Source organism: Phocoena sinus, chromosome 8, assembly GCF_008692025.1.
Source record: "Phocoena sinus isolate mPhoSin1 chromosome 8, mPhoSin1.pri, whole genome shotgun sequence".
Lineage (NCBI taxonomy): Eukaryota > Metazoa > Chordata > Mammalia > Artiodactyla > Phocoenidae > Phocoena > Phocoena sinus.
The window spans coordinates 15,586,035-15,598,015 of record NC_045770.1 but is presented as its reverse complement, the minus strand read 5'-3'; the positions used below and the strand labels follow the sequence as shown (position 1 = coordinate 15,598,015).

At 57.4% G+C, this 11,981-nt stretch overlaps 2 protein-coding genes across 2 annotated transcripts; one reads left to right on the top strand and one right to left on the bottom strand.

The window, feature by feature from the left end:
• The first annotated feature begins 350 nt into the window (after positions 1-350).
• Positions 351-2,488, top strand: APOC3 (apolipoprotein C3). The gene is made up of 4 exons (XM_032641661.1): positions 351-365; positions 1,003-1,070; positions 1,235-1,358; positions 2,328-2,488. Exons 2-4 carry the CDS (start codon positions 1,016-1,018, stop codon positions 2,446-2,448), a joined length of 300 nt encoding a protein of 99 aa, XP_032497552.1. The 5' UTR covers positions 351-365; positions 1,003-1,015; the 3' UTR covers positions 2,449-2,488.
• A 3,064-nt stretch (positions 2,489-5,552) lies between these two features.
• On the bottom strand, positions 5,553-7,730 carry APOA1 (apolipoprotein A1). Its single transcript, XM_032638706.1, has 4 exons — positions 7,539-7,730; positions 7,271-7,333; positions 6,939-7,092; positions 5,553-6,291 (listed from the first exon to the last, which is right to left on the bottom strand). The coding sequence occupies exons 2-4, from the start codon at positions 7,311-7,313 to the stop codon at positions 5,691-5,693; spliced, it is 798 nt and encodes a 265-aa protein (XP_032494597.1). The 5' UTR covers positions 7,314-7,333; positions 7,539-7,730; the 3' UTR covers positions 5,553-5,690.
• Positions 7,731-11,981: the final 4,251 nt, after the last annotated feature.

Below are 11,981 nucleotides of genomic sequence, written 5' to 3'. Positions count from 1 at the left end.
TGAAGGGCTGAGGTTTGTCCTCTAATCCCTTCTCCCATTTCGCCAGCCTCTCCCTGGGGAGCCAGGCTGCTCAGGAGGAATGGGATCTCCCCAGGCCCAAGCCACCCCCGGGTCCTGAGCCCATGTGGGCTACAGGGGTAGCAGAGAGCAGCATGGGCACCCGTAGCTTTCTAGAGGTTTCCCACCTCCCAGCAGGCCTGACTGCCTCTGGCTACCCTCTCTCAGGCCCTGGTCTAGATTGATCAGCAGGTGACCTTTGCCCAGCTCCCTGGGCCCTCAGTGCCCGCTGCCCTGGGGACAATATAAAACAGGTCAGAACCCTCTTGCCTGCTTGCTCAGTTCATCCCAAGAAGCAGCTGCTCCAGGTAATGCCCCCTGGGGGGAGGAGGAGGAGGAAAAGGAGAGCAGGATGGAGAGGGCCAGGCGGGGGTCCCTGCCCAGCGCAGCCAGCAAAGCCTGGAGAAGAGCCTGCTAGAACCGAGGAAGCCTTAGGGCTCAATGAGCGTCCCCTCCCCAAGGCATTCTGGGGAAACCGAGGTCCATGGGGGAAGGTCACCGGCCCAAAGCTACGTAGAGCGTAGTGGCAGAGCTGGGGCTGGCACTGGCTCCATTTCCCATGCATTCTGCATGCTTAGGACTGGAAGAAGCCATAGACACCCCAGTCCTACCCCAGGCAGAAAAACTGGGGTCTGGAGGGTACAGAAAGCCACCCAGAGTCACACAGCATTTTAGTGGCGGAAGCCTGGCCAGGACCCAGGTGTCTTGATTCCCAGTCTGGTGGGGTTTCTGTTCCATGCCACTCCTCCCTCTCTCTGGCCTGGGTCCCCCAAGTACCCTATCTGAAAGCCCATAGCCTCCCCCATACTAGGACGGGAACAGGCTCTTCCTCCTCCTGGCCTGACCCAGCTCAGGTCCTATTTAAGGGGCCACTGCGTCTCCCCAGGGAGGGCCCAGCGGCAGTGGGGGGACGTGGGGCACCCCTCACAGGACACTTCCCTGCAGGAACAAAGGTGCCATGCAGCCCCGGGTCCTCCTCGTTGCTGCCCTCCTGGCGCTCCTGGCCTCTGCCCGTAAGCAGCTTGTGGGACTGGGCTGGGGGCGGGGAATGGGCCGCTATCTGCCTGGAGGACCCTTGGCAGGTGGCTTGGGGATGCCGGGCCCTGATGAGTGCCTGGGCAGGAGCCACGGTTCCCCAGAGGCTGATCGACCCCACTCAGCCCCACTCTCCTCACAGAAGCTTCCGAGGCAGACGATGCCTCCCTTCTGGGCAAAATGCAGGACTACATGAAGCAGGCCACCAAGACTGCCAAGGACGCACTGACCAGCGTGCAGGAGTCCCAGGTGGCCCAGCAGGCCAGGTACTCCCTCCCTTCCCTGCCCCCGGCCCCCCACCTGCCCCTGACTTGGTGAGAACCCAAGAGGCGGGCTGTGGCTTTCCCATGGCCACCAAGGACCTGCGCCTCTCTGAGCCTTTCTGTCTGTAAAACAGGCTCCCTCGCAGGGAGAGGGCACCAAATCCCGCCTCTTATCCCTTTGTCGTCCCTCCTTTCTTCCGACCCAATTTCAGCCCGGGGTGTGTGTGTGTGTGTGTGTGTGTGTGTGTGTGTGTGTGTGCGCGTGTGCGTGTGTTTCTGCTTTGTTCCAAGCCCTGGGGCCCATGTGAGCAGAAGTCGGTCCTTCCTCTCTCACCCTGCCCCTGCCCACTAGTCCTCTACTCTCCCCAGCCCCCTTCCCCGCCTCCACTTCACCCGCATTGGCCGGCATTTCCATAGCAGAGGCGTTCACAAACATTTTTAGTCCTCAGAACCTGCTGTGGAGTGGGTATTATTTTCCCCATTCTGCAGATGAGAAAACCAAGGCTCACTTTACCAAGTGACCTGCCCCATTTCATGCAGCTAATCAACCCTCTGACGATTTTCTAAATGAGAGACTGCTTCCCTCGGCCCCGCCCCACTCAGAGCCACGGGGATGTACAATTCTGGGGCGCCTCATTTGCCTAGACTAGAACGGCAGTCCTGACCTTACACATCTCCCCACTCAATCACCCCTCTCCGGCTTGCTTCAGACCCATGAGCACGAAGGTCTGCCCCCACCTGGAGAAACTCGGATTTGGCTTGTGCTGGGGGTCCCATCATCACCTTCGCCGTCTTTTCCTGGGGTGGCAGCTGTAGGGGGTCCCTGCCTGAGGTCTTGGAGCATTGCTGGGTGGAGTTGAGAAGGTGCTGGGAGGGGCAGTGGGGATATGGTGGGAGCCCCATGGTTGCCACTGCCTAGAGACCGGCTCTCATCCCCACCCTGTTTGTTCCCCTCACTGATTTGACCCTCAGAGGCTGGATGACCGACAGCTTCAGTTCCCTCAAAGACTACTGGAGCACGTTCAAGGGCAAGTTCTCTGAATTCTGGGATTCTGCCCCGAACCCCACACCACCTTCACCTGAGGCCATCTGAGATCTCGGGACCCCAAGTCCACCTGCCCATCCATCCTGCCAGCTCCTTGGGTCCTGGCGCCTCCCAGGGCTGCCCCCAAAGGTCGCTTGAAAGGGACGACATTCTCAGTGCCCTCCCACCCCACCCCAGACCTGGCCCACCCCCTGGGTGTGCTGTCCTTCCAATAAAGCTGAACAAGAAGCTGCCATGAGTGGGATGTCCCACGCGTGCCATGTATGTTTGGGCGCGGGAATGGGCCAGGGCTCTTCCGTGGGTGGGCTCAGGACTGACTCCAACTCAGGCAAGCCTGGGGCTGGTGTCCCACCCACCTCTTAGCAGCTGCGTGGGGTAAGGTAGGAATGACCCTACCTACACTGCCTGCCTCCACAGGTTTGCGTGGAGGAGCAAAGGAGATGCTAGGCTTGGCAAGACTTTGATAAACTGTCAAGTGCTGTGTAACATGTCTTGAGTGTGTGCTCTGTGCCAGGCCCTGCGCCTGACATTTTATGTCGTCATCAGAATTGAGATTGTGTGTGATCATCAAAACTCCGGAGCGGATTTGCCCCGACCGGGCCACCTGGCCTCTCAACCCCGGCCGGGCCACCTGGCCTCTCAACCCCGGCCGGGCCACCTGGCCTCTCAACCACGGCCGGGCCACCTGGCCCCTCAACCCCGGCCGGGCCACCTGGCCCCTCAACCCCGGCCGGGCCACCTGGCCCCTCAACCACGGCCGGGCCACCTGGCCCCTCAACCACGGCCGGGCCACCTGGCCCCTCAACCACGGCCGGGTCACCTGGCCCCTCAACCACGGCCGGGCCACCTGGCCCCTCAACCCCGGCCGGGCCACCTGGCCCCTCAACCCCGGCCGGGCCACCTGGCCCCTCAACCCCGGCCGGGCCACCTGGCCCCTCAACCCCGGCCGGGCCACCTGGCCCCTCAACCCCGGCCGGGCCACCTGGCCCCTCAACCCCGGCCGGGCCACCTGGCCCCTCAACCACGGCCGGGCCACCTGGCCCCTCAACCCCGGCCGGGCCACCTGGCCCCTCAACCCCGGCCGGGTCACCTGGCCCCTCAACCACGGCCGGGCCACCTGGCCCCTCAACCCCGGCCGGGCCACCTGGCCCCTCAACCACGGCCGGGCCACCTGGCCCCTCAACCCCGGCCGGGCCACCTGGCCCCTCAACCCCGGCCGGGCCACCTGGCCCCTCAACCCCGGCCGGGCCACCTGGCCCCTCAACCACATTTGAGGGAAGGAAGCTGAGGGGGTAGCAGTTAAAGTAAGATACATCTGGGCTCTAGTCTTGGTTCTATCACTTCATACCAGCCTCAGTCTCTTATCTGTAAAGTGGGTACAATGATACCCCATCCACTGTAGGTTTGTTGAGAATGAATGAAGGAAAAGAGACAGTGCACAGCACCTGGGACATCAGAGGCACCTGGTAAATGGCTGCCATTGTCACTACAGGCTGAGCTGATTGTCCCCTTGGGACCAGGATTGGAGTGGGGGGGCCCAGTGTCCTGGGAACTAAGGAGGAACCCAAGGTCACCCAACACAGGCTGCGCCCCTTGTGTCCCCAGTCCCCAACAGATGTTCACGTCAGAGAGTTCCAGAACTACAGACTACTTGAGCAGCCCCCCCCCCCCACTCTTCCAATGACAAGACTCAGGCTCAGAAAGGTGAAGGCACGTGCCCAATGTCACTGAGTCAGCAAACGGCAGAGCTGGACCTCAAGCCCAGGACAGCTGTCCACATTCTGCTCAGCTGACACAGAAAAAGGCTTCGTTACTCCCATGCCAGGTGTCAAAGGCTCCTTGACATATCTTGGTGGTGTCAGGACATCCAGCACCACTTGGAGACGTCTGCTCTCTCTTTGGAAGTCCACCTGGGCTTCTCTTTGGGCCCAACTTGGCCAGGGGTCCCAGCACCCACACCTGGAAATTGTTCTCACCCAAATCTGGGCTTGACGCCTATTGTAGCTCAGGATGGTTAGGAACTAAAAAAAAGCCCACTCCTTTATCCGAGAGCTGTTAAGATACACTGGAGGTAGAGGAGGGGTAGATTTCCCAGCACCAGGGCAAAAGGCCCTGAGCGGAGAGGGAAGGGAAGGCTCCACGAATGCACTGCCCAGATCTTTGCAGGTCTGTGAAGCCACAAGCATGCACATGGGGGTGTGCATACCTGAGTGTGAAGAGGGGCCGGCTGTAAACACTCAAGTCCATATGAACTTGAATGCCTGGCCACAAATTTATTTATTGGTTTTTTAATAATCATGGATGCTCAGGAGCACGTAGGTCTGAAAGGGGCAATCTAGACCACCCTGCTCTTCAACCCCGGAAGTGACTTCACATCTCCAAGCTCCAGCTTCTGCATCCATACCATCGATTTCATGGCAGTCTCCCCAGGATCTGGGGAAGGATGCAGTAAGATGATGGATATGAAAACACTTTGGGGATTAAAATGTGCTAGTTACCTGCAAGAGGTGCTGACTATTTTTCTGACTCAGGCCAGAAAAAGAGGGGCTGGCAGGGCTGGAGCCCCAAGGATGGGGCTGGCACAGCTGAGCCCGAGGAAACAGCAGCTATTTCCAGGCAGGGTGGGAGTGTGAGGAATGGCACGAGGCCCTTGTGAAAAAGGAAAAGGGATGTGTTTGTTAAAGTATTTTTTGCATTAATAAAGGATGAAGGAGCGAGTGTCAAGCCCTTCATTTGAACCTGCCCAAATCCTTCAAGTTCCAGTGGCTCGTTGCGGTCCGTCGGCCTCACCTGCCCTAGAGTAGGAGGGCTGGGGGAGGCTCCTGTCCTCTGCCCATGGGAAACGCTGGGGACAGGGAACCTACTCCTCCCAGCAAAGCCACTACTTCTTGCCTGAGGCCCTTTCAGGGCACCTGCGTTGGATTATCTGTCACTATGCCTGGTCCTCTATTATTTCCTTTCTGTCCCCACTCTTGAGCCCCCCGGCCAAGCAGGTCTTCGAGCATTAAGGCCCTGAGAGGCCTCAGTTCCGAGCTGATGACTCCACTGGGAAATCAACAGGTGTCCCTGCCCTCTGGCCACACCTGCCTGGAGTCCCCTCCAGCGTCACTCCCCCCACCCGCCCCAACCTCATTCTCCCCAAAGAGAATTTCTTGGCTTTTGGAGAACTCTTTATTGTTTAAAAATCATCATCGAAGCTTCAAAAAACATACAACCCATCACACCCTTCCCGCTCCGAAAATGTTTATTCTAAGAAACTGAAACTGATGGCGAGGGGAGCCTAAGGCATCTCATTGGGCATTCAGCTTCTTGGAGGCCTCGTCGACGGCGGCCAGGATGCTGACCTTGAGGCTCTCCAGCACGGGCATTAGGCCCTGGCGGAGGTCCTCCAGCGCGGGCTTGGCCTTCTCGCCCAGCGCTCTCAGCTGCTCGCTGGCCTTGGCGTGGTACTCGGCCAGGCTGCCGCCGCCCTCCTTGAGCATCTCGAAGCGGGCGGCCATGCGCTGGCGCAGGTCGTCGCTGTAGGGCGCCAGCTGCTGCCGCAGGGTCTCCACGTGGGCGCGCGCGCGATCGCGCATCTCCTCGGCCAGCGGGGTCAGCTTGTCCTGCAGCTCCTGCACCTTCTGGCGCGCGCCCTCGCGCAACTCCTCGCCCAGCGGCGCCACCTTCTGGCGGTAGATCTGCAGCTCCTCCTGCCACTTCTTCTGGAATTCGTCCAGGTAGGGCTGCACCTTCTGCTTTATCTCTTCCAGGTCCTTGTTCATCTCCTGCCTCAGCGACTCTGTCTCCTTTTCCAGGTTGTCCCAGAACTCCTGGGTCACCGGGCCCAGCTGTTCGCGCACTTTGGCAAACGCGCTGGTCAGGCTGTCCCAGTTGTCCAGGAGTTTCAGGCTGAGGGGGTAGAGAGAGGAGGGCTTAGGGCAGGCCTCGCAGACACCCCGGTGCCCCCCGGAGCTGCAGCCCAGCGCCCCCGCTTACCTGGGGTGACACCTGGACACACCTGTCCCTGAAGGTGCGGTAGCTGGGGGCAGACCCTCAGCCTGGCTTCTCCCATCCATGATCTCCCCCCCCTCACGCCCCCCACTCCCACTGCATCCCACTGACCAGATGGACAGAGGAGATAGAAAGAGACAGAGCTGGTTTTGGTACCCAGTCCTGTCTGTCCCCGAAGCCGGGCCTTTTAAGGACCTAGTCTCCACCCTTCCAGCCCATTCTCCTCTCTGAAGACAGCCATCCTGTTGCTGGCCGGAGCCGAGGAGGGAGTTAAGAAGGGAGTTAGGAAGAGGAAGGGGCTTGTTGCACCTGCAGGCAGAGCGCGGTGCCATGAATACTGACCCGGCAGCACGGGTCTGCCCCCTGCTAGGGGGCTGTGACCCTGCGTGGGGATCCCACTTCTGTCTTCCATCCAGGTCTTCTATGGGGCCCATCAAATAGCAGGTGGGGATTCGGCCAGTCTGGCTGCTTCTTCCCACAGGCCTCCCCACCCCCAGCACCGGCACCCCCTACCCCTGCCCCAGGCCCCCAGGCTGGGTCCTTACTTGAGCTGTTTTCCCAAAGCGGAGGCTTCAAATTGAGCCACATAGTCTCTGCCACTGTCTTTGATTGCATCCACGTACACGGTGGCAAAATCCTTCACCCGATCCCAGGATGACTGGGGGTCATCTTGCTGCCAGAAATGCCGAGCCTGGCTCCCTGGAGGTGAGAGGGGAGACCCAGGTCAGGCTCTGGACCGGGATCTGAGCTGAAATGCTAGGTAGGGGAGAAGGGGGTGAGGGAGAAATTCTGCTCCCCGTGCCCAGGAGGGTGGACCACAGCGGTTCGGAGAGAAGCCGCCCCCCGATGGTCAGCTCCCTAGGTTGGGGGCACCTACCGGTGAGGAAGAGCACAGCCAAGGTCAGCAGCACGGCCTTCATCCTGAAGGGACGTGGGTGACCTGGAGGAGAAGACGGGCCCGGCTGAGTGGGGCTTGAAGGAGCCCGCGCGCCCCATCTCACTGTAGCCCGGGAGGAGGGGGCGGGGCACAGGGTAGGAGAGGGCCAGGTGTCCAGAGCCCCAGCATGGGGCAGAGGTTGGAACCAGGATCCCAAAGCCTGAGCCTCAAATGCCTAGAGCTGGGGGAAGCAGGTTGCAGCACTTACCTCAATGGCCAGCAGTCTCTGAACAGCCGGCTCTCCCCCAGCCTATTTATGTGACCAGGCAGGGGATGGGCTGTGGGAGGCTGATAAGGCCAGCCCAGGCCTTGCCACCGCTCACTGGTCCTGACAATGTGGAACTCAGAGTTCAAGGATCAGCTCTGTCCCTGGGGCCGGGCAAATAGAGCAGGCAAACAGGAAACTGTGAGGGCTGCAGGGCCAGGGATCAAGGGTTCAGGCAGGGGTGGGAGGGAGTGGGTGCAGGCTTGCGGGTCCCCAGAGTCTGGGTCAGCTGCACCCGGCCCCTTCTCCTCGGTCGGGGCTGTGTGCCGGCCATTGTCCATTGTGCCAGTGCAGTAGGTGAATGGGAGGAAGGAAGAAAAACACATGAGCTGCCAGCGATGGCTGGGACTTCTCCACTCAGGCGGTGTCCTCCCCCGCTGTCCCCTCGCATTCCAGGGAGATTGTCTCACCTCCACCCTGCCCCCCCCCACAAAGGCATTAGACGGTGCTCCCACCAGTGCTGTCGCATCTCCTCGTCGTCCGCCCTCTCCAGGCCCTTGCAGACCTCCCAGATCCAAAAGCAAAGGGAGCCCTGTGCTAGGATGCTGCCTGGGGAGAGAGACAGGACAGCGCTCAGTGGCTCCCAGACTCTGAGATGTCAGAGACCTCTAACGTTTCCAAACAAATTCTAAAGACCAACACAGAGCTGCCAATTTTTATTTTGTCATGTTAAAAATCTTACCCACCGCTGCGCCCCACCTGGCCCAAACCTTCCCATCTGGTGGGATGAACTGGGAGATTGGGATTGACATATATACACTAGTATGTATAAAATGGATAACTAATAAGAACGTGCTGTATAAAAAAAGAAATAAAATAAAATTCAGAAATTCAAAAAAAAAAACCCAAAAGAGCATAACCTCAGAATAAAGGACAGTTGCTTAAATGGGATACATAGATCTTTGCATTGTTAATATTTTTAATTAATTTTTGGCTGCATTGGGTCTTCGTTGCTGCACACGGGCTTTCTCTAGTTGCAGCGAGCGGGGCTACTCTTCGTTGTGGTGTATGGGCTTCTCATTGTGGTGGCTTCTCTTGTTGTGGAGCACGGGCTCTAGGCGCACAGGCTTCAGTAGTTGTGGTGCGCGGGCTCAGTAGTTGTGGCACACTGAGTTAGTCGCTCTGCGGAATGTGGGATCTTCCTGGACCAGGGCTCAAACCCATGTCCCCTGCATTGGCAGGCGGATTCTTTTTTTTTTTCTTTTAATTTAATTTATTTTTAACATCTTTATTGGAGTATAATTGATTTACAATGGTGTGTTAGTTTCTGCTGTATAACAAAGTGAGTCAGCTATACGTACACATATATCCCCATAGCCCCTCCGTCTTGTGTCTCCCTCTCACCTTCCCTACCTCACCCCTCTAGGTGGACACAAAGCACCTAGCTGATCTCCCTGTGCTATGTGGCTGCTTCCCGCTAGCTGTCTGTTTTACATTTGGTAGTGTATATATGTCAGTGCCATTCTCTCACTTCATCCCAGCTTACCCTTCCCCCTCCCTGTGTCCTCAAGTCCATTCTCTATGTCTGTGTCTTTATTCCTGTCCTCACCCTAGGTTCTTCAAAACCATTTTCTTTTTTTTTTAGATTCCATATATATGTGTTAGCATATGGTATTTGTTTTTCTCTTTCTGACATACTTCACTCTGTAGGATGGACTCTAGATCCATCCACATCACTACAAATAACTCAATTTCGTTTCTTTTTATGGCTGAGCAATATTCCATTATATATATGTGCCACATCTTCCTTATCCATTCACCTGTCCGTGGACACTTAGGTCGGCAGGTGGATTCTTAACCACTGCACCTCCAAGGAAGTCCCAGCATTGTTCATATTGATCTTGGATCCCACACAGGTGAGAATGGACACCAGCCCTTAGGGATGGCTGGTGTCAGGGAAAGACCTCTGGACTGCTAGTGGCAGGAGCCTAGGTTCTTATTTCATCTTTGCCTTCAGTGTGCAAAATCCTGGAGGAGGATTGTGAGCCAGTTATGTAATCTCCCTGAGCCTTGGTTTCCTATCAGTAAAATGAAGATAAGAATGGGGGTGGTTGGAGGACGAACCCAGGGAAATCCTGTAAATCAGTACCGTGTGCTTGTTGGTGTTTGCAGAACCATTTTGTAAGGTTTCTCCTCGAAGGTGTGTGAGCCCCCAACACCAGGTCACCTGCAGGGCCCCTGTCATAGAACCTGTGAACGTGCAGGTCGAGAGGAATTTTGAGATCAGCCTCTCCCCACCCACCATCTTCAGATGAGGAAACTGAAGAGTGGAGGAATTTGCCCAGTGTCCCTGGTGTCCCAGGGAGTTAGAGGCAGGGCTGGACTTAGAACCGAGGTCTCTGGACTGAGGACCCAGGGCAGAAATGGGCTCTGCACCACCTCCTCAGGAAACTCCCTAATGTTCTCAAACCCAGCCGGGGAGTGCCGTCTGCCAGACCCCGGAGTGGCGGGGCTCCAGGCCTCTCCCACTCTAGCCAGCCTCATGCCTTTCTCCTCAGAGCGGAAGGCTCTGGAGCTGGACCACCTTAGGTTTCAATCCCAGCTCTGTCGCTTGTTAGCTGTATGACCTGGGCTGGTCCAGACCTTCCTTCCACCTCAGCTCAGTCTCGTATCTGTGAAGTGAAGATAATGATAGAACATGCATCTCCTGGAGTCATCGTAGGGGTAGCACGCATGGCAGGCAGGATAAGCCCCTCCCCCAAACACATCCATGTCCTACTCTCTGGAACCTGTGACTGTTCCCTTACATGGCAGAAGGGACTTTGCAGATGTGATTACAAGGACCTTGAGGTGGGGCAGCTATCCTGGGTTATCCAGGTGGGCCCGTGCCATCACAAGGGTCCTTAAATACACAAGAGGGAGGCAGGAGAGGGAGAGTTGGAGAAGAAGGTGGGAGGTCAGAAGCAGAGGTTGGAGTGATGTGATTGCTGGAAGGGGGCCATGAGCCAAAGAATGCGGGCAGCCTCTAGAAGCTGGAAGAGCCAAAGAAGCAGAGTTTCCCTAGAGCCTCCAGGAAGAATACAGCTCTGCTGACTTCATGCTTTAAGGCTAGTGTGACCTGTTTTGGACTTTTGACCTCCAGACCTGCACTGTCAGATAATACATTTATGTTGTGTTAAGCACTACATTTGAACATGCACGGCAAAACTGAAAGGGACCTGGCACTTAGTAAACAGTAACTATTCTGGGGCCCAGAATCCCATTTCGGCCATTCTGCCCCCCTGCTCCCACTGAGCACACTTGCACTGTCAGACCAGAGCTACGACCTCCGCTTCTGGTGGCAGAAGTGGGGTACGGCGAGCGGACCAGAGCTACGACCTCCGCTTCTGGTGGCAGAAGTGGGGTACGGCGAGCGGACCAGAGCTACGACCTCCGCTTCTGGTGGCAGAAGTGGGGTACGGCGAGCGGACCAGAGCTACGACCTCCGCTTCTGGTGGCAGAAGTGGGGTACGGCGAGCGGACCAGAGCTACGACCTCCGCTTCTGGTGGCAGAAGTGGGGTACGGCGAGGAATCACATTTTCTTTGCGTGGCCTTGACGTGCCGAGATGAGAGACTGACCCACCCCCAAGGCTCTGTGGGCTCAGCGGAGAGGGAGGCTGCCACTTGGCCAGCCCAGCTCCCTTGCCTGTCGTCTAGAGTCTGAGGGAGGCCGGTCCCCTGCTGGGGCAGCTCAGGGGTGTCTCAGGACGAGAGGCTCCTTCCTCTTGGGAGGGGGTGGTGGTGGTGGTGGTAGAGATCCTCCTAGCCAGCACGCGGGGGGCCTCAGAAGCCTACCGGTTGGGCACTGCTTTGCCCTGCTCTTTGGTTCACTACTGAAACGATGAGAGCAAACCTAGTGTTTGACATCTGCACAGTTCTTCAGTGGCCACAGCAGTTTCACGACGAACTCAGTTTGTCCCTTTAAGGCCAGCAGGCCAGATAGTCTCCTTGTGGTGTCTGTGAGAAGGCTGCAGCTGAGAGCTGCTAAGAGCCGCCCTGCGTCCTTCAGCCGTTAAGTGCTCGGTGCTGGCAGGAAGGGCATCAGGGGGCCTGGCTTCTAGCTCTTTGATGGTTGCCTGTCAGCCAACAGCAGCCTGACCCCCGACTCCCAGAGCCCTTGTTTGATAGCATCTTACCAAACCAGAAGCTTCCTTTTAAAATATACTTATTCACTAGTGTGTCTACTCCATCTCATTGTAAGATATTTGGCTTAAACCAGCCCAAACCCCTCATTACTAGTATTTTGGAGAAGCGAGTCTTTCTGGACAGAGACCTATGGGAAAACCACCACCAATAGCAAACGGAGCACATCTCAGAACCAGACTTGGGGTCCAGCCAGTCATTGTCAGAGGCGCCAAGTGCCCGGATTGGACTAGCTGTCTGGTGGGTGCAGGGCCTACCAATGT